Source organism: Pelodiscus sinensis, chromosome 3 (assembly GCF_052426305.1).
Source record: "Pelodiscus sinensis isolate ZL-2025 chromosome 3, ASM5242630v1, whole genome shotgun sequence".
Classification (NCBI taxonomy): domain Eukaryota; kingdom Metazoa; phylum Chordata; order Testudines; family Trionychidae; genus Pelodiscus; species Pelodiscus sinensis.
Window position 1 is genome coordinate 120,448,895 of NC_143054.1, and position 23,165 is coordinate 120,472,059.

Here is a 23,165-nt window from a genome sequence, read left to right on the forward strand (position 1 = left end):
CAGCAACTGGGTTGCCTTGCCATAAGGTGACCAGTGGGTGTGCTAAGGTAGGCTTCCTATGACCATACAGCAGCAGATCCAGCTCCTAGGTGGAGGCAGACAAGTCGTGCTATGCAGCTCTGGCCTGCAGGCATAGTGCCACCCCCAGCTTCTAACAGAAAACTACCTTAGCACCCTGCTGCACTGCTGATCAGGAGGCGCCAGAGATAAGGCCACACCCTAAACCCCTGCCCAAGCCTAGAACTCTCTCCCATGCCCTGATCTCTTTACCCCTGTCCTCACCTTACCTACCTGCCTCAACCCACAGCACTCTCCCACACTCTGAATCTCTCAGCCACACCTCACAGCCCAAATACTAGTCAAAATATACAATTATGTTGCATCACAGGCATCAACCATTTTCTTCCACTGGGAGCCAGGGAAAAAAGTTTGAAAATCACTGCAATAGATCATGTGCTTAATATTATCTAATTGTGCACAATGGATGCATAAAAATGCATTCAAATTAGCACAGACTGGGATGACTATTTTTGCAGCTTATTCCACACAACTACTGCCATTTATGTGTCAACAAGTGTTTAGGGAGCCCTTAACCTGCAAAGCATCAACAAAATAATCTAGCAACTGGGTGCCAACGCGTTTATAAAGCCTTTAATCCATAAATCTGCAGATGCAGTAATTAATTCTGCATGCTAAGAATGGCATATGAAATTTCAGATGAAAAATACAATTCATCTGGAAGAGCAGAAAACCGGGCTATTTAACAATTTTCTTAACTCTCCAGAAGGCACTAACTGCCTGGAAAAAAATAAATGAAAGAACATTTTTATATCCAATTAAAAACTGAGGGTGAGAAGCTGATTAATTTTGGTTTTAGAATTTTGTTTAACAACAGACAATTATTTTATTCAAAATGTGTTTATTCTTGCCTCTCCCCCAAACCCCACATGCACACCATATTCTGACGCCATTATGGGTGCTGAAGTTCAGCTCAGATCTCTATAGGAATGGCATGAGGTGGGGGTACAGTGGGGTTTATTTATTCCCCTCCACATATCTAGAAACTCATGGCCTTAATTCACATTAACACTGAGTGAGAAATAATCACATAAAGCCCCTAATCACTGATGTGTGAATAAAACCCATAATATAAAGCATTAGCATAGTTTTACAGATCTGAATGACAGCTTAATGATTGGAGGCAGTGACTTTCCACAGGTTTTTAGGCATATTGGCATGGCAGTGTGGGGGACCTCGTACTGAACTAACCAACAAGTTTCTGTTCTGTGGATGAACAACAGGCATCAGTTTACAGAGTCTTTCACCCAATACTTTCCCCAGTATTTAATTCACTAAAATTAGAAAAAAGGTAATAAACCGCAACATACCAGAAGGACAACAGACATTTCTGGCTTAAAAACGCTAGAAATAACTGGTTTTAGAGAAAAATATTTTAAACTCAGACTTATTTAATAAATATTAAAACATCAGTCCCCTTAACTAAATTCTCATTCACCATTATGCTGCAAAATTATTTCCCACAATTATTTTCTGGCTTCTGAAAAACATAGAGATGGATCCACCTAGACTTTGCTGGGCAGTATGCAAAACAGCACATACCTATGCTCAAATAATCTGACATGAAATCCGCACTGAAGGAATGGGCCATCTCAGCTCCCTACACTCCTATTCACATAGCTCCATAGCTTGCAGTGATTCATGTATGAGGGCCAAGTAGCCAGGACTTAAGTAAATTTTTCATATGAGCTTTGAGAAAAAGAGAATCCATTCTCTTCTGCAGCCAACCAGCAGAGCCAAATTCTATCAGAGAATAAAAAATCTGATAATACATTGGTTGGCAGATATGGGGAGTGTGTGTAGTCAGTGTGAAGGCCCCAAGAAGAGAAGAACCCCTATAATCTACTAACGCTATGGCTGGCCTTGAGAAAATACATATGTGACTAATTCTATACACCTGCAGAGTTCTCACTCAGAGAAAAAAAAAACATGTGAGTGGGAATTTTCCTGTTAAGGAATGAAGCTATGGGATACTGGCTAATTAGAACACCATTTCCATCAGTTCCAGTTGCTAAATGCTTTAGATATTGACTGGTGATATTTTACACTAATATTTTAATTTTGATTTGCACAAACATTAGTAAATGCAGTCTACAGTTGTCATGCTTTTCAAAGATAGTCAGCTCTGGATAGGACTAAGGCAAAATGGAATCATCCATGAGCAACTGTACAAAAGAAAGCAAGATAAATACAAGAACATTTTCAGAAACAACCTCTGTAGGAGAAAGTACTTAGACACACAGGGGATGAGTGCAGCATAAATACAGGCAGATAGAACACAGTTTACAATTTTAAAAAATAGATTGTTAATATAAAAATGCTGCTAAACAACTTGGAAAGTGACTTTTTGAATAGGAAAAAAATGATGTCTTGTATAAGCTGTGCTGCAGTCATCAGATAATCCCGGTGTGCGATTTTATAGCTATCACAAGTCTTTCTCAGACATAAAACTTACTCCAGTTTAACTACTTGAGTTTAACATTAATTCAGACAATGTCTATGCTAGAGACTTCACAGAAGCACAGCAGTACCAATGCATCTGTACCACGGTAAGATCTCTCATGTAGCCGCTCTCTACTGATAGGAGAAAGCTCTGCTATCATTATTAAACCATCCCCAATGAGCTGCTATGTTGGCAGGCGAGAGAAGCTCTCTCACCAATACAGTGCTGTGTACATTGCCACTTATGCTGGTGAAACTTCTCTCTCTCTGGCATGTATTTTTCCACATTGCTGAGCAACGTAAGTTTTGCCAACCTAAATGGCAGTGTAGAAATGGTCTCAGACAAACCTCTGTGTAGATGCTTTTATTTAATTAAGAATGGCTTTTATGGATTTAACTTAAAATCAATTGGTTACTAAATTAGGCTCAACAGAAATAAGATGTTCCTAAAAGTGAGCATCTACATATGGTTTTTCACTGTAGTTCTTAAATCAGTTTTAAAAACAGATTTAAATTGGTGTAATTTTCCTATGTAAATAAGCCTTTTGATTCTCAGAAAAACTTGCTACTACAGTTGGGAATATAAACAAAACAAAGTCATCAAAGTGGAACTTCTTTAAAATGCCTCTCCTCTGCATAGTCTTTGGTTTTGTGTGTATGCATATTTTGCGACACCCACAACTCATTTTTTATTTGAAAAAGGACCTGAACTGTTGCTCTTTAAAATAAATGTTTATTTTATAAATATAAAAGTTAAGATTCAAAACATTATGATTAAAGCAGTTTCTATCCTCTCAATGACTATAAGGCTGCAAAACACAGTTCTCTGCAGTATTCTCCTTTAAATATGGAGAAGTGTTTCCGTTAGAAGAGGAAATTCTCTTAAGGAAGTTGTTTTAAGATAAATAAAAGTTCAGGATGAAGCCAGCAAAAGGTGTGAACAACTCTCTTTGATTTCCCAATTTGTGTATTTGGGCTCAGACACAGACTGCATTTTATGCACATATTAATAGGATGCTAATAAGTCTACAACTCTACTTTAATATGGACCTATAGAGACAGCCTGTGATGTGGCACCAGATATATTAACCTTAAGTAGAGGAATTTTGTTCCTTTCTTGAAAAATATGGAATCAGATCATGCCCTTTAAATTTTGAATTGAAGATGTCTTGCAAAGGCAGCCCATTAAGTTATTTTGAATTAGATTGTTTACTGACCAGTTAAAATTATCTTTGAACATCAAGATAGGTCTGTCTAGAATAAACTTTTGTAGAATATTCTCTCTCAGTATTATTATGGACAAGGAAAAGTGATTGAATTTGGAAAATTAGTTATGTCAAAGAGCTTTTAAAAAATTCAAAAATAACATAGCCATGATGTTCACAGAACTGTATTTAAATGTTTGCTGAAGTCTCTGAAAACTGAAACACATAGTTATTAAAAATATCATTGAGAAATTCACACAAAACCAGGATCTTTGTTCCTCCGCTCATTTTATCCTGTCTGGTTACTTCTCAGCTGATGCCAATCTCTTTTTTCTGGTGGCATTATAAACATTTCTACAAAGCCAATGGCCATATCACAAACACAAGATTTTAAAATCAAATTAAACTGAGGGATTAGATGAATTCTTTAGAAACAAACATCTTGTTTTCGTGCATTTTCCCTAGCCATAAAAACAGAGGAAATATAAAGCCTCAAAATATATACATTCAACTCTGCAGTGGCCCAAGAACTGAATTTAGGAATTATATTTAGAGATACTCTGTCAATATAAAAATCACACACTCTAAATAACATTTACCTATGATATGAACACCATCTTACATTAGTAAAACAGAAATATTTTTACAAATCACTTTTTTACCATTTATACCATTTGCTTTTTTCACTGTTAAACTTTCAAAAATGGAAATCAAGTAAGCCACTGGTTTATACTCAGGTTCTTCTTAGATTCTCAGACACTGCAAGGGAAATATTTATTGGTTTAAAAAACAAACAAACATTATGTTTAGTGCTAGACTGTTTATACAAAATCTAGATACTGAAACCCATTTTAATTAAGCAAATGGGTAACATTTTCAGAAGCACTTTCATGATTTAAAAGCTTCAGAGGGGTAGCTGAGTTATTCTGTAACACGAAAAACTTAAAAAACAACAGTCTAGTAGAACCTTAAACACTAACAAAACATGCACATGGTATCATGAGCTTTCGGGTTGTGCCCACGAAAGCTCATGATACCATCTGCATGTTTTGTTAGTCCTTAAGATGCTACTAGACTATTTGTTGTTTTTAAAAAATTTATGTGACTTAGGCACTTTTGAAACACTTTTACACAGTACCAAGATGATTTCTAACATGGCTATGCATGATGGATTGGGCCTAATGGTGTTAGAACTGTATTTAAAGAATTCTCCATCTCCTTGTGCTACTAGGGACTTAACCCCTCCCTCCCCCTGCTTCCCTCCCTCTATATATATATATAATTTTGGTGAATGGTAAAAAAGGAGTTCAAAAAACATTTGCCCCTATTCATGTTGGTTGGCCAAACCTCATTAAAAAACACCAAAAAAGGAAAAATATTTAAAATTAGACCTTAATTCAGGGTTTAGCTCCATCTACAAAAAAAATTAACGATTAGCATTTATGTACTGTGGGAACCCTTCCAAACACACACTACACAGACACAGAACAATATTTTTCAGAAAACATCAGCAATTCTAAGATTGTATCCAACTCTCCTTGTGCTTTATTAAAGTAACCACATTAGACAAACAATTACAAATGTAATTATTAAACACTAAATGTAAAAGTTTTTGTCCATCCATCTAGGCACATTTTGACCGATGGCTTTAATCTCTCACAAAATAAAAACAGTTCTCTAACGTGGTTAAAGTATGGCTAGAGCATAAACATGCGAAAGGATTATGTTTAAACATTTTGCTATTTTTGCTGTACAGATAAACTATTTTAAAAGGAAGTTACGTCTCCCATCTGTTACTGGTAGGGCCAAAAACTGCCATGTTGAGTTTTGGTATTTTTTTTAAACTTATTTTTTTAAACAAATAGTTCTTAAACTATGAATTTGCTACTTGATTTAATAATGTAGTTATTGACCAAGTGGATACTTTTTTTTTTTAATTTCTAAAATTCAGCAGTTGCATCTCCAAAATCAACTTCTTTCTCTAAAGAGCAGATAAAAGGGGTGTCGTATCAAAGAGTCACTGAGCTGTATTTCAAGACTGAATCTCTAATTAGTCACAACCCATTGAGCCTCTGCATGATCACCTAATACTTGACAAATCATTAAGTGACTAGTCATGGATTGAAATGACCCATCTAGTATTATACTGAAGATGGATCTATGCATTACTATTAATCACTTCCTACATGACACTGCCTTTAAACCTCATCTGTTTGTCCCACCTGTTGCTAGCAAAAGGACTCCTATAAATGACTCCTGCTTAAAAAACTCCTGCATGCAGTTCTTGTGTAGCAGACCCCAAATTCTCTGACAGAGAGAAAAAAGCTTTATATTACACATTCAAAGAATCCCAAAGCACTTCACACAGTAACGATTTGTGTGACAGCACTATAACCGTGCAGGTCATGGCAGTGGTCAGACTACAGAACAGGAATGAATCAATCAAAACTGGGGCAACCTACAAATCTATTCTAGTCTCTGCAGCTGGGTAGCCCAAGATTCATTGTCAACCATCTTCTCCCCAGCTGCAATACTAGGCGTCAGAGTGGGTCTGATAGACCAGTAGCACAAGAAGCAACTCAGTAGCCCAAGAAGCATTCTTGATAATAATCATGTCCTTTTCAGGACAACTGGGTCAATCCTGAATGATATGAAAGACACTCAGATCTGTATGGCTGGCAAGGTTGTTTAGTTTATTCATGCTGGGTAGAGTCATCTTTTAATTAACTGTTTTTATTTCTACCATCAAAGTACTTTTTTTAGAGTAAGATCTGGGACCGGAGGAAGAGTGCAAAAATCCTCTACCTTATGGGAACAGCCTATTTCAAAAGGGATGACATCAATATGATTTATATAAAAAATTCTGTAGAATTTAAAAAAAATAAAGTATTTTCTTGGAATTACGGCTAGCAAAATTGAACCAAAACAAATTGAAAAAAATATTTTTAACGAAAAATCATAAGGAACAAAGCTAATGACTGATGCTTACTGCAATAGTAGCCATCTCATACAGTAGGAAGGAACCATTTCTCTAAACCTGCCAAAGCCCAAATCTGTCGGAGACTATGTTGGGCTTAGTAGACTCAAAATGAGAGGCATAAGATTAGCAATTCAGGAAGATGGAAATGATGCTCAATTCATTGCATTTGTGGAAATCACTTCAGTTTCATGATTTTTTCATTGATAAAGCAGTTCACAGCAATAAGTATGAGAAGACCAGATATGCGATGGAAAATGATGAACTTGATCCTGAATTAGCGGTGCTCCTTATAGAGGCCCCAATTCAGGAAGGCGCTTAAGCACATGATTATATCCACCCCTACTCAAAGCAGCACTTACAATTATGCTTAGCTAGAAGCAAGCTCTGCTGTCCAAGGAGGGACACATTCCTGAATTGGAGCCCAAGAGACAGTGGACTGCTATGGAGAGTGCAGTTGAGTGCTTCCATTTTTAAAAGGGGCAATCTAATTTTGTCTCATGATATTGTTGGGTTTCTTCCATTAGTTTAAACAAAGAACAGATTATTTTTCTTTTCTCTGGGGATTCCTGTGGCTGTTTAAGATGCTAGTTAACCATGTGAGACCTAACAAGCTGTCAGGTGAAAGGAGTGTTTCTTCTGTTTTGAAATGTTATAAACAAGCTGAGGATAAAGGTTTGAATGAAAAGTTCAGGTTAAAGCCTTTGAGAAGAACACATGGTTGGTAGAATCCATGGTAGGAATAACTCAATAGACATTTCAGGTTTACTCGTCATTTGCACCAATATGAAATGTAAATATCTTGAAGCAATTATTTATTTTCACACCAGATGGAATAAATCCAAAAAAGTATGAATTTATACCAAACATCTCAGACTTCTACATTTTCTTCTTCCCAGGAGATCTTTAGAACCTATTTTACCATGAGAAATAACATACGTTTTAAAATATACCAACAAAAAAGGGGAGTATTGGCCATGATCCTGCAGGATAGTGCACTTATCTGTTTAGAGACCTTTTTGCAATGGAATACGAAATCCATTAATCCTTCCCTGCTAAGTGAGAGAATGCATTTCATAAAACTCCATTTAAAATAAAGAAAAAAATGTAGCAATGAAGTTCACGCCTACTTTTCATTATATTATCTAGCATATCTAAGGCACCAAGACTCTTCTTACAACATTTTTTTTTAGAAGTGAACACACAAAAATCATCTTGATTTCCATTGAGTATGGCTTGTATACAAGAAGCAGGTCACCCATGTGTTAAAACAGGAAGCATAGTGAGACCGGTTTGCAATATCCCATGGGAGTACAAGCTCACGTTCCAGTTGTACTTGCATTTTATTTCCCTTTAAGACTTTATTGTAGGGATGGTTGACAACTGTCCATTGCTACTGTTTAATGGATAATATGTGGTTTTTGACTAAGCAAAAGGCATTTCCCATGAAATTATCTATTAAGCTTTTTTAAAAAAAAATGAAAATCCAAAAACTTGTTGGTATCTTTGGGGGGCAGAATCAAACAGATGGAAGGGAGTTTCCCCCAAGTAGCTCTATTTCATTTTCATTTTATTTCTAGCTTTTGGGACACTAAAAAGGCGATTTTCCCTTAATTTACAATGTGAAGAAATTAAAGCAAGCAAGTTCTTATAGAGTGTGGAAAATCAATATGGGCATAGGCATGCAGCAAGTGCTGAGGTCGAAGGAAGGAAATAAAAACAGGATCCAAGTTTCTGGAGTATCATGGCAAAACTTCACAGAAGTCCATGGCACTGTGCCCAAGAACACTAGCACAGTCAGTATTACCTATTACAGGCAGTCCCCGACTTACGCGGATCGGACTTACGTCGGATCCGCACTTACGAATGGAGCTTTCTCGCCCCGGAAGTCGGGGCGAGAAAGCCCCGTTCGTAAGCTGCTCCGGTGCCCCTGGTCTGCTGGAGACCGTCTCCAGCAGACCAGGGGCACCGGGCGGGTTCCCGCGCTTCTGAGGCTTTGCCAGAGCAAAGCCTCAGAGGCGCGGCACCCCGCTGCCGCTGCGGCTCTGCTCCCCGTGTCCCTGGTCTGCTGGGGGGGGGGGGGCGCAGCTAGTGTGCTTCCCCCCCCCAGCAGACCAGGCTTTTGTTTTGGACTCTGGGGCAGAGCAGCTGGGGCGCTGCCGATTGGTCCTGCAGCGCCCGTGGGCACTACTGGACCAACCCCGCAGCACACCAGCTGCTCTGCCCCAGGTCCTGATTCAGCCGCTGCTGGTCAGTTTCAGCAGCGGCTGAATCAGGACGTCTGGGGCAGAGCAGATGGGGTGCTGCTGGGTTGGTCCAGTAGCACCCCAGCTGCTCTGCCCCAGGCGTCCCCAAGTCAGCTTCTGCTGAAACTGACCAGCGCTGACTACAGGAAGCCCCAGGCAGAGTTGCTCTGCCCCGGGCTTCCTGGAATCAGCTGCTGATCAGTTTCAGCAGCAGCTGACTTGGGACGCCTGGGGTTCTTAAGTTGATTCTGTATGTAAGTCAGAACTGGCGGTCAGTTTCAGCAGTGTCTGAATCTGGACGCCAGTTCCGACTTACATACAGATTCAACTTAAGAACAAACCTACAGTCCCTATCTTGTACGTAACCCGGGGACTGCCTGTACAGGAAAATCTAAAGCATCTGATGAAATAGTGTAAGTTGCTCAGAATATTTCTACAACAGTGTCATGTACTCCTATATAAGAATGGCTGCAAGTTTAATTAACATGCCTGTTTTATCGTCTCCCGATAACCTTGAAAAAATATATATGCTGCACACACGGTTTTTATCTGTTAAAACCAAATGAACATAAGTGCCATCTAGTGAATTTTGTGATCATGCAGTTACTAGGAAGGAGGATGGAGTCAAGAGAAGAACTCACTGCTCCTGACTCTTTTGAATTTCAACTTGTTAAGGACCCTATGCAGAGATAATGCAACATATTCACTTGCGGCAACAAAACACTATTTCCTAGCATAGTATCGTCACTTGGTTTCAATATTTTGCATTCCTACTTTCACTCATCCTACATCCTGCTAGTGTAGTTGAATAATTCTGAAAATTATTCGGAACTGTATTTTATTGCAGTGGTGCCCCAGGGATCCCAATCCTAAGACAGAAGTTCACTGTGCTGGGTTGTGCAAACTCAAAACAAGAGGCAGTCCCCCTGCCAGGTGCATTGCCACCACAACACAGCTTTCACATCACATGTTGCAACACGTGAAACAACAAAACCATGGAATCCCTCCCAACAAAAGCAGTAGGTACATCCACGCTGTTTAAAAACCCTGAATAGTACGTCTCAGAGCTCGGTCCTGCAGACCCAAGCCAGCATGACAGCACTAAAAAGAGCTGTGGAAGCATTTGGGCTCTGGTTGGAGTTTGGGCTCTAACGCCCAGGGAGGCGGGTAGGTCGTAGAGCCTGAGCTATAATGTCTACACAGCTTTTTGTAGCACTTTAGCACAAGCCTCGCAAACCTGAGCCTGTAGACTGGTGCTTAGAGACTTACTGCCATGATTATTAAATCATTGTAGTCATACCCTCAACTGGCATCAGTGGGACTCCTCATAAAAGTAACTATTCACTTGTGACAATTTTCTTCCACTATTTGATCTGAGGAAGTGGGTCTGGCCCACGAAAGCTCATCACCTAGTAAACTATCTTGTTAGTCTTTAAAGTGCTACATAGTCCTGTTTTTTGTTCCAGCTACACCAGACTAACACGGCTACATTTCTATCACTATTCACCAGTATGAATCATCCAACCATAGCCAATTCATTCCCAAGATCAAAATATCAAATACTTACAAGTACTGGAGTCCTCCATATTTTCGACCAGTGGAGGATAAATAGCAGTGCTAGAGTGTTCCTTTTACAATTCTTCTGACCTGTGTAACTTCTAGAGATTACCAAGATCCGGAACTCACTTGTCACCCAAAATTTCGTTTTCGCAGCTTAACTTGCAGCCTTTAGAAATAAACTGTGGTCTTTTATTCAAGGCAGCAGTGTTCTCTAGTGCTTACAGGGAGCATAACATGCTCAGCAGTGAAGACTCAGGAGAAGAGTACTTTTTTTTTTTAAATCAGGAAAGGAATACAAGTCCCCCTAAAAACCTCTCATCGATTTACAAGCACTGTAACGCATGGCCAATGCATGGCAGAAACATACTCCAGAAAAGACACTTTCATTAATGATGGATGGGTTACAAATGACCAGGATCCACATTTGGGGAGCAGCAATCTATAGAAACTGAGCTCTGTGGGCCAGTTGTGGTTTCTGCGCAGTGAAACTAGGCAGAATTATGTCACCAAGTCTAGCTAAACTTGCTAACTGACAAGAATTTATTTAGCTCTCAACATTTACAAACTCAAGTGTTTAAAAGCAAAGACAAGAATACTTAAGGATATGGCAAAACTTACATTAACAAAACACACAGCACAATCTCTGCTAGCATAACTCATTTGAATTGAATAGAAGCTGTGGGGTCTTCACTTTTGAAACACAGGCCATTTAATTAGGTGCTAAGCAAGGATATAGGAGACAACTTCATGCACCTGTTAAAGGCTAGGGACAACATTTATCTGCAAAAGTAAACAATTGGCTTTGTATGGCATAAGCAGATGGGGTTTTTTTAAACTTTTTTCAAAATGCAGTCCACAAATGAGAGACCAAAATGACCACTCTTCCTGGTGTTTGGATTTCTTACGTTATTAAAGTTTATTATCACTTAATATTACATCGTGGGGACTTGGATTTTTTAGTCTTTGCAACACACAAGACCTTTAAAACATAGATAAACTGTTATCTAAAACGTATCCCCTGGAGTTACCAATAGATCCAGAGCACAGACTCACTGTAGGTTTGGGATGTCAGAAGTTGCGTCAAACTCTCCACAAAACTCCCACATTTTATGTGCTCAATTGCACTTTTACTCCCTTGGCTTTCAAATAGTCACAATGACTAAAGACACTGTCTCCTGGAGGTCACTGATCATGATGAAAGATGAGTAAATAAACAGCTCGAGAGCACTTTTAGTGATCCTTGTGAGTGCTTCGATAATCAATGGGACTGCCTTTGTTCTAGTTTTCTATATGCATTCTACATTGTGAGAGTTCTTCATAGTAGGGATGTAAAAAACTCGTAAATAAAGTCACTATGTAACCATTAAAAATCTGCAGCATAAACTTTTCTATGGGCGCACACCAGCTGCCAGCCTGCACTGCAGATTCAGACTCTGCTGTATAATGCTTATACAACTGAGCCCGCAGAGGGCCACCAGCTGGAGCCAGTGCACAATGGAAGCTGGCTTATAGTATGGGCACCAGCTCCCAGCCACACTCCTGGAGAACAAGATGTTGCTTCATTGCTTCAGCCTCTGATACTGCAGAGCCTGAAGTGCGGGGCGGCAGCCAGCTCCCTTGGAGTAGGTCAAGAGGTGGGAGGCACTGATAAGCCAGCTCCTAGCGTGCACTGGCTGCCTGCCCTGTTCCCCGGGAGCTGGCACTGTGGGCTCTGCAGTATAAACCTTATACTGTAGAGCCTGCAATGTGGGCCAGCGGCCAGGAACTGTCACTCACTAGCAGAAGAGCTTAAGCCGATGCTTATCAGTTAACCAGTTAAATTCTTACATCCCTGCTTCATAGTTTGCTATCTTCTCTGTTTCCTGTTTTTATCTGCTAGTATGGCAATGTCAATTAGCATGGTTTTGTTCACCTTCTTTCTACACCACCTACGTCTACTCCGCTTTCCTGCACTGTTCAGTCTACGGCAACTACCAAATCCTGTAAAACCTTAGTCTCTTCATTCTCTAGAATGTTTTCGTAATAGTACATGGTTGTTGAAATTCATCCTTGTCTCACTGGCAACAATACAGGTTCTTGGTGACTTCATTGTGTCTGTTCATATATTCTCTTGATCCAGACCCCTGCAGGTGCTGAACACATCACTCCACCAGCTCTGCCTTTTTTTCTTTTTTGCTTATTTATATTACAAAATAATAAAATTCAGTTCAAACCTTCTTCCCAAACATGGCTATTTCTAGGATTTCTCTCTTAGTCCTGCTCAATCCATACCCTAGATCCTCCCTCTGTAGAAACAGTAGTGATCAGTAAGTGAACTAGTAGAAACCACTTAATGTTTCCACCCAACTGCATATAACGGGGTGGAGTATTACAGTTACTGACAGCCTCTTGCATCTGTCTTTTTGCTCCTTTATGGTGTATAAACATAGGATTCAAAGGCTGGGGATACATTATATTGAGGCTTAAGATTTTTTTTCTCCTCCTACATCTGTTTTCCAGAAATTCAGTTCATATTTATCATGGTTTCCCCGAGAAGGACAATGAGTGGCTTACTATCATAGGCAGCAATCAAATAAAACCCAATACAAAGGAAGAGAGATTTTTATTCAGACTTCTTTTCAAAAGTGAAGTTATGAACAGATGTTTAACTCAGATATCCCATAAAAAGATTCATAGAAACAGATTAGACTTTAAGATATTAAAAACCATGTTGACTTTACCCTCAACAAATTATGTTCATCTATGCGTCTGACAAATCTGTTGTTTACTAGTTTCAACCAATTTGCCCAATACTGAAGTTAGACTTAATGGCCTGTTAATGCAAAGACCAATCCACATAAACCCTGCATATTGATTAAAAAAGAAAAAAAAAAGACAACTCATACAAACTAAACAAGGGTATGGAAAAAGTTCCTTAAATTTTCTAGTCAAGCCTTCCGTTTCTTTCTACACATTTCCTTATGTTTATTTTCAGGAGGCAAATTCCCCTTTTCCCTCAAAATAAAAAGGCATACCTTTCTTTTTCCTTGCTGTTCAAGATTTTGCTTGAAGCGGAGATCAGACATTTGGATCTGAATTCGCTGCTTTTGAACTTTCTTATTCAATAAATCCCTGTAACGCACATACAAGGCATTTCTCAGCCTGTATAGATTCTTGTAGTTTTCAAGATAGCGCTGAAAAAAAAATCCATTCAAATGTTTTGTTAAATGTGTATTTTCTTACCACCTTTACAATAATTTCCATTTCCAAAACAAGCATGGACTTTCCTCATCAGAATGTAGGCTCATTTCTAGAGCTGTGCAGGAATCAAATTTTTTGTTTAGGATTTTTTTTTTTTTTTAATTAACAGTTTTGAATTTTAACCTGAGCTTTCCCCATGAACCAAAGTTCAAACAAATCCGACAAGTTAGGAAGATCAACACAGAAAGTATGTTCTTTAGTCTCTGAGCTAAAAAAAGTGCAATACCACTGAGAACAATAGATGCCATTAGTTTGGGGACAGGTGAACCTATCAGGTCTTCTCTTTCTCTAACTTATATGACCTGCTGTTCTTAATTGTAAGTTAGAAGGAATATAAGCATGAATGATTTTGTTCTCTTCTTTTGGCATTCAAAGTGCCAATAAACAAGCCACTATTATATTGATGACATTCTGTATATTTACAAATATACTATAAATAATCTCAGGTTAATGCATTGTAGTGAGTTCCCTGCAGATGGTGCTGTTGACTATGGTCTGGTTCAATAATACCAGGCTTCCACTGGACTAAGAGGAGTATCTCATCATTTATTTTACTCCCACCACAGCAGAAAATTTTCTGTGATCCAAGATTCAGTAAACTGCAAGGCCCCAAATGCATTTTCAGTAGAGCTGTGTGTTTTCCTCAAGTGCCACTAAGTAATTAAGGATTCCTTCTTTTCTGTATGAACTGGTTTGGATCCTGAAAACAGAGGTGTGTTTGGATTGCCAAGTACTCAAAGAACATGGCATAGCATCATAACTGTGTAGTGCTATGATGCAATAACCCACAATATCTAGCGTCCACAGTACGGCTATTCCGAAATAAGCATTATTCTTCATGGAATGAGATTTACAGTTTTTTAAATAAGCCATCCGTTATTTTGAAATTATTTCAAAATAATGGAATTGCTGTGCAGATGCGCACATTGTTATTTCGAAATAACGTCGGTTATTTTGAAATTCCTGTGCTATGTAAATGCATCCAAAGAGTTTACGAATAGCTAATAAGTTTTACTCCCTGGTTTATCTGCATGCTGCTAAAAATCTGTCCTTTGTAAAAGCAATTTGAAGCACACTGGTAATAGTTACAGCTGCCTCAATTCAAGTACACCTGTTTGCCTTCGCCTTTGTAAATATGTATGAGAAGTGCCTTTCTGAGGTGAGTGGTTAATACTAGCACTGGATCATTGGGTCCAATTGTTCTTTCATTTACACTGGAATAGGTCAAATCCAATAACCCTGAAATTAATGGAACAACATCAAGGCAAGATGGGCATTATTGACATCAGCATCAGATCCCTTATCAGCCAAAGAAATGAATGAGCACAACAACCAGAGAAGACATCAGGCCAGGTGGATAACAAGGGAGAGCTCTTTGGCTTTTGGCCTCCAAATATTTTAACTCTATGGAATTATTACACATGGTAGTTTAAGTTATCTGCAAATATCATGCTGGAGTTACCTGTTCTAGCAGAGCCCGTTTCATTGCATCTTCTTTGTCTTCATCACTAAATGATGACTTGTTGTTCCTCTTCTTACCATTTTCATCTTTCCTCATTTTTGGGGAGGTTTTATCATTCTGTACAGAAATATGTGGATGTCAAAATAGGGGCCGGATCAATCATGGCAAGGATAATTGTGACGCTTTAAAAACTATACACTTCCTTTCCTGCATAACAGAACTCTTACTTTGTCTCTTCCACTCAAATCAGAGAATAGCCATAGAATCCAAAAAATCACTTTTCAGAATTCTGGCAGCGTACAGCTAAATACATGGAAGTTAGGTCCATCAATATTGATTAGCCACGGTGGCGGTTAGGAATGGGGTCTCTAGCCTCTGTTTGTCAAAGGCTGGGAATGGGTGACAGGAGAGGGATCACTTGATGATTCCCTGTTCTGTTCACTCCCTCTGGGGCATCTGGCATTGGTCACTGTCAGAAGACAGGATATTGGACTAGATCAGGTGTTCCCAAACTTTTTGACACGGGGACCAGTAAATCCATTCATGAACTTTTGGAGGACTAGTAATGTTCATTTGCATATTTGCATATTCATTGATCAAAGGATAAATATGCAAAGAAGTTGTTTCTGGTTCTCCCAAATCTCCCAGTGCCAGCTTTAGCAAAGCTTTTGATATGGTCACCCACAATATTCTTGCCAGCAAGTTAAGGAATACGGATTGGATAAATGGGCTATAAGACAGACAGAAAGGTGGTTAGACCAGGGTTTCCCAAACTTTTTACTTTAATTGGAACCCTTTTTTTTCAGTTCTGCTTTTTGCAGCCCAAAAATATAAACACATGAAAAACAAACTGAGAAAATACCAGACATATAATATGTCTGGTATTTTCTCAGTAGGTAAGTTGTATTATTACTAGATGTATCGGTTTGTAGTTTCAAACTGCCTGGCTGGTAAATGTGCTCAGGCTGCATGAGTGTGTCTACCAGCCAGATAGTTCGCAACTATTCGAGGGGTGTGTGTCGGGGGGAGGACAGACGGACGGACAGCAGAATCCCTGTGCCGGACTGACTCGTGCTTTGTGGGTGGTGGGGGAGGGGGGAACGAGGTCGGGTCGGTCCCATGCCCTGCAGGCCGATTCATTCCTCCCTCCTGCTCCCCTTGCTGTGCCTCTGGCCAGCCTCACTTCTCCCAAGCCCCTCCCAGGTGGCCAGTTCTCCCCCACTTCTCCTCCCAATCTGCCTTGGCCAGCCCCACGGCCTGCGTCCAGCCCTGCTTCCAGCGGCCGCTTCTCCCACCCCGCCCACATCTTCCCCAGCCAGCTTCCTGCCCCCAACCTCACACCCCCCCCAGCATCCCTGCTTCCACCAGCCCCCCAATCTCTCCAGCCTGCCCTGATTCCCCCATTCAGTGCTGCTTCCGGTGGCCAGCGCTCCCCTCCTTCTGACCCCAGAATCCCCTGGCACCTGCACCTTCCCTTAGCCCTGCACCCTCCTGGTGCCTCCCTTTGCCCTCTTTTTCCCTAAAACCCACCCCCTCACCAGTCTCTGCCCCATTCCCCTCCTGCCCCTCTGAGCCCTCACTCGCAATTTGCTCCATCCTGGCCTTCCTCATGCCCCCCTTCTTTCAAGCCTTCTCCCAGCACCTCCCCCTCCAGCCCCCAATGCCCTTCCCCTCTCCTCTCCCAGCATCCTCCTGGCCCCCTCCCACTGACACCGCCCCTCCTGCCCTTTCCCTCATGGTCTGCACTTGCCCTGCTATGTCTCTCCTGCACCCCTGGCCCTTGGTGCCTCCCCGCCACCGCACGAGCCGGTTCCCGCCTTCTCCTTCCCCGTGGCGGGGCCGCGTTCAGGCCCCGACATGTGCCTTGCGTGGGTTTCAAAACCCTGGGGCGTGACGTCACGTCCTCCCCGCCCACGTGCAATGCCGCGCACTGGCGGCAGGTGGCGAGGAGAAGCCGCACGTGGCAGGGGCAGGGGGACGCGTGGGGAGAGACTCGGCCCCACGTAGCACTGGAGCAGGGCCCGGCTCTTAACTCGCCAGCACTTCCGGGTGCAGGGGCGTGGGGCCCGATTCGACCGAATGGGTCCAAGCGGCCTAAGGGCCAGCAGCCACCAGGCCTGGGCCGCGGACCACAGTTTGGGAAACGCTGCAGTGGCTGGATGGGCCTTTGGTCTGACCCAGTGGCTGTTCTCATGTTGTAACGCTCGCATCAGATTGAAAATGGATTTGTAAGTCTTATCCATAAATACTTGTCACTGCTCTGGAGTAATAATTCACTAACCACAATTATTCCGGAGAACATACACAAACTAGTATAAGAACAATTTGATTCTATGGGTTTCAGTAGCTGACTTCAGTACTAGTGCTTGAACCATATCACTGACCGATTGCTCACAACCCCCCTGTAAGTATAAAGGCCTCATGAATGGCTGTATCTACTTAATGGAGTTCTCAGTTTTTAAAAAGCAAGTTCTGAATGGTGTACGCATACACACACAAAGCCTAACATACACTTTCATGAAACTGGAGGTAGAGTTGTAAACTCTTCTCTACAAGCTAATGTACATTTTGCTCCTCTTGAAAACACCGCACATAAGCACCTGGCTTAAAGCAGTGCTAAACCCTGATCCTAGGGACTGGATTTTTCAGGCTGCACCAGCGAAGTGAATGGAGTTTCCCCATACAAACTTTACAATCTCCGCCAGAACCCTAAGCCTGCTAGATGCACTCACATACAAGACTCAAAAGTGCCAAATCAAGGGACATGCAATGTGAATTGATAGGTCCAACACAGGGATATCAACCGTTTAAAAAGTTATGCACAGCTTGGAGCAGCCACCTGCGGCACAATGCAGTGGGACGGGCTGGAGCAGCCTCCCGCGTGTGGCCCATCATGGGCAGGGGGCTGCTCCAGCCTGGTCATGCCCACCAGGGTATGGGCTGCTTGAGCTCAGCTGGGCCTCTGGTTAAGCAGTAATCCCTTTACATTCCTAGTCCAATACATTTAGCACATTCTTCCAAACTCAGAAATGGTGGAGTGCCAAGATGCCACAGAAAATTCTCATAGAGCTTACAAGGAAAAAAAATGAATTAAAACATGAATCTTGAGTTGAAGCAGTGAGATACCAGCACCTTACTGAACCTAAACCTAATTAAAACATTATGACTTTACAAACAAGAAATGTGAGCACACTAGAAAACGCTAGGTCAAGATTATGTTAAAATAAAATAAAGCACCGAAAGGCAGAACTGAAGCACCCAATCACCCTTAACTCTTAAACCACTCTGTACATTGTGCAGTCCTGTCTGGTTTATGAAGTATCTTTTTGGCTGTATCCAGAATCTGGAGTAATTTGCCAAGGACCATCGTGGATTTTCCATCAGATAATGTTTAAAATCTTGATTTTAAAACCTAAGAATAAATTTGGGGAATTTCTGTAGCATGTGTTACACAGCAGGCTAGAGTAGGTGATCACAATGGTCTATTCTGGCCTTAAATTTATAAAACTAGAAAATGAGCAGGATCCTAATATTTAGAAAGCGTGGACATGTTTTTAAAAATAAGGATCTGATAGCCTTTGATCTTGAGCTATTTGTTGGAATTGCAATTAGCAAAGGCTGTTGGTTGCAGAGTGAGTGTAAGAAGTGTGGGCATTGGTCTCTCTCTTATCCTATTCTGGATTACTCTAGGATCTCAGCTCTGGCTTCTGAACTTGAAGCCGTGACTGCAAGACGACATTTAATTTTATTTAGCTAATTCATACAATGGAAAGCTCTTTTTGCTTCATTTATTTTTACGTCACAAGCCGGTGGCTTATTTCTTCATTATCCAGCCTGGGCTTAGTTGGCCCATCTCATGGGTCTATCACAGGGCTGGGCAATAATATTCAATGGGGGGCACATTCCAAGAATTTCAGGAGCCACACTTTTCTACTATATTAATAGAGGGCGTGTGCGGTCTGGGGCTGAGTTGGAGTGCAGAGGGAGCTCTGGGTGCTTCAGGGAAACTCTCTGGGCTGCCACAACCACACATGGTGGTCAAAGCAGCCAGCTGCTGGGGCCAGTATGCGCAATTTGGTGTGGCATAACCCTTGGCGGGAGGGTGTCTCCAGGCCCTGGCCCCAGCATGGTCCACGCAGCCTCCTATTAGCCACAAACTAGCCAATGGGAGTTGCAGCATGTGGAGACCCGCTGCTTCCCTCTTTCTAGTGGGCACGTGTCACAGAGACACATGCGGGCCACAGCAGCCAGGGAGTCTGCCTGAGAGTCCCACTGGGCTGTGGTAGGCCAGATCCAAGCATCTGGAGGGATACATCCCGTCAGCAGACCGTATTTTGCCCATTCCTGGCTTATCCTGTTCCTAAATTACTTCCATCAGAGTCTCATCACGCTGTTGGGACCAGATTCCCACGTGATATTCCTGGCAATCTGGTCCCAACAAAAACCAGTCCTATGAGGCAACTTTAAGAGATCCAGATTTGTACGATGATTGTTTTGGGAATGATAGACGCTGCCACATAAGTGGTTGGGAGCTAAAATAAGCCACTTTTTTTAAAAAAACGTTCAACTGGTCCTTAAATTGGGGAGGGCATGGAGAAAGTTTTCTAGGAGGCTGGTCACGCTATTACATGTTTATGCGCATTTGTACCTGACAGCAAACGTGTGTTTGAGATTCATGTGAACACTTCCCTTTTGCTGACAAGAGACCAAAATACTGAAAACTACTACCTCAGACATGAATGTAGTACCACTTAAAAAAAACAAAAACCCCAAACAAAAACACAAGCCACCTTTTATGCAACTCTGCATATTCTTCCACAGTGAAACAACTGGTTGTAATAATATGTCCTGGATAGCACTGAGCTGGCAATGGCAATTGGGAAAAAGTACTGTTTGTTTTATACAGTAAAGCACACAGGACAAAGGTTTGCTACAAATAAGAATTCTACCTCAAAAAAGGATGTGACAAAAACAAAAAACCCAAGCTACTGATTTTCCTCCTATTTACAAAAATCTGTCTCCTTGGAGAGGAACCAAGCTACAGCGCAATAAGCACACTGCTCACAGTGGGAAGAATCCCTCTTTCATTAAGTAATTCCTTGCTACCACGGACACACTACAAATATGCATAATCCCGGCCATTCCCATTCTGCAGAAAGGTCTGTGAGCGAATGAAGGCTTTAGAAAAATGGCAGATTGCCATGGCACAGCAGTTGCAACAAAAGCAAGAAAGAGAGACCCTGAGCAGAGCTCAATTCTGCTTCAAGTAAAATGCATCATCTGTAACTATAGCAAAAAACGTGACGGACATATAAAGCACTGCCATGCCTCACCGTCAGCTCTATTTGAAGGGGAGAAGAAAATTTGGCAAAAGGAATAAACTCAAAACCATCACTGGAGACGTGTTCCAGATGCCTTTGAAGTTGCCCGAATCGAGAACAGAGGCAATCATAAGTAAGAATGTTAAAATGTGATTATTTGGCGAATCGTATGGTTGATAGAGTTTGTATCAACTATACAATTAGTCACTAATTGCCTCTGCAGAGCTGCAGCAGGGGTAGCTCCAGGAGAGCTGACAAGCTGGGACTGAGCAGTCCTTGCTTGTGCCAGCTCCAGAGCCACCTGCACTGTAGCTCAGCATTTTAAAACATAGAAAGAGACACTGGGCTCTTACTACATTTAAAATGCAGAAGTGCAATGATCAGCATGAGCTGGGATTGCTGGGTCCCAGCTCATACTGAGTCCAGCAGCCCCTGTCCGCCGCCAGCAGAGACTGCTCTGGCACCAGCCCCTGTTCATGGCACCCAAGGCTCATCGGTTAACCTTCACGGTTATACACAAGGCCCCACCCATGGTATTGCCTCTGTATCAGAGGCAGCAGCATGGTGGGGGGTGGGCACATGGGAGCCAGTGCTTGTAGGGAGCCAGCTTTTAAGCAGGCTCCCTGCAAGTACCAGATCCAGAGGAGTTGCCTGACCCCCTGAGCTGCTGCCTCTGATACAGTGCAGGGTGGCAGGTGGGTCCAGTACATGCGAGAGCCAGCTTTTAAATGGGCTCTGCCTGTATATCTGCTCCTGCAGAGCCGCCTGGCCCCTGCAGCCTCCCCACTGCTGCTTCTCTCGGATACAGAGGCAGCAGCGCAGGGGGCGGGGAGGGTTGCGTGTAACCACAAAGGTTAACCTATGACCCCGGGCACATCGGTTAAACGTGTACACTGTCACATCCCAGTCATGCCCAATTAATTTGAAGGTGGCTTTTTAGGAGGAAGGAATGTCCAGTAAAGACTTGCCTGAGACAACTGAACTCACTCTCCAGTGAGGTTTTCAAAATTGTAACTTACTATATAAGGGTCTGGTGCCGAAAATTAACTCCCCATGCCACCGAGACCCAAACAATAGTCTGTATTTGATAGCAAGCAGCTAGTCAGACGTTTACTGCTTCCTTGTTTGTTTTGTAATTTTCATCTCAACTGAACTAGCGGTAGGCGGAGGAGTGTGATCCCTCACGGGAAATACACGAAGAAACAGCAATATCGAGTCACAATAGACAAGAGGATTTCATCAACTGAACTTGTCCCAAAACACTTGGATCTCTGTTACTCTGCATATCTTCCGCATGTTTTCATTAAATAAAACGATTCTCTCAGAATGCAAATAATTACCACATTTTAAAGTAGTATTTCACTGACGACTTCGACATCTTTTAAAATGATTACCTGATTCCTACAGTGCAGCGGCTGATAAATATTCAGAAGAGGAGGAAATGTACTCCTCTTATAAAGCTGTAAGCTGGTTGCCATGTCCCATTACAGTTCACTACAGGTCTGCTACGAAACAGAAGATAAGCAAGACAGTTAAAATAAGAGAACAATAATATTATTTGTAATTACATTAGCCAAATTTCAAAACCAACATTGAACATATTTACAAAGCTTTATATTACAAATCATTTTATTGGGAAATTACTTAGCAAGTATAATACAATTCAACTGCCTTAGTAAATTATGTTGTCTTTGAAGTAAATACTAGGTAAATGAACACGTTCTGAAGCATTACTTTTCCAGACTAGAAATGTTAAGATGCATGTAATTGGTTAATTGTGCAGTCCACAAAAATCTGTGGACTATATAATTAATCTATAAGGGTTAGCACGGCAAGCACTCAGTCCTGGCTTGTGCCGGTTCCTGGGAGCTACCCCATTGCGGCTCTGCGCTGGAAGTAATTTAGGAGCCAGAGGCAGGCAGCATGGCTCCTAAAATACTCTTCTTGTGGAGCTGCAGCAGGTGTAGCTCCCAGGACTGGCATGAGCTGTAACTGAGCCGGGCTGCCTGTCCGCCAGCTCCTAAAATACTTTTAATGCAGAACCATAGCGGGGGTAGCTCCCGGGACCCAGCGCCAGCTAGGACTGAGCCAGGCTATGTACTGGGGTAGGGGGAAAGGGAGGAAATGCGCATCGCCAGTAGCATTAACCCATAAGCTTTTCCTAATCGGTTAATCATTTAATCAACTATATTATTACATCCCAATTCCAGACATGGATTTTTTAAAATGTTTGTGGACGGGATATTTCAAATTCCAAAAAATTGATGCCAGGACTTACTATTATCTTTATACAGACCTTGTGCAATTGCTCCCCTACCTTGACTCCACAAAAAAACCATCATTCATCCTACATTAGCTGGCAGAGTTTTACAAGGAGTTTTGAAATCTTTACAGCACTTCCAATTTTCTGTCCACTGAAACAGTAGCTAATTTTCTCCATAATTTCCAAAGGAGAAGCTGCATAGCCTTCCTTGCAAATACAGGGCCATATGCTACCCTCCACTCTCTTGCAGAAAGTAGAAAATGTAGCTCATTAGGGATCAAAAGTCTGGAGAGGGGTGTGGAGTGGCAATTTTGCTGCTTTGATCTTTTCCTCACAGACACCTCAAAACTCTCTGACCAGTAGGAATTTTA

At 41.6% G+C, this 23,165-nt stretch overlaps 1 protein-coding gene across 2 annotated transcripts in view; it reads right to left on the reverse strand.

Annotated features, from left to right (window-relative positions):
* The window catches only part of LOC102456693 (uncharacterized), a 95,185-nt gene that overhangs the window by 65,433 nt on the left and 6,587 nt on the right, over positions 1–23,165 (reverse strand). For both annotated transcript variants that reach the window (XM_089777326.1, XM_075924617.2), the window contains exons 2-4: positions 21,926–22,036; positions 15,211–15,327; positions 13,523–13,681 (exon numbers count right to left, since the gene is read on the reverse strand). In XM_089777326.1, the coding sequence (XP_089633452.1) occupies positions 13,523–13,681; positions 15,211–15,327; positions 21,926–22,009 (360 nt within the window). In that variant the 5' untranslated portion in view covers positions 22,010–22,036. The remainder of the gene's footprint in view (positions 1–13,522; positions 13,682–15,210; positions 15,328–21,925; positions 22,037–23,165) is intronic.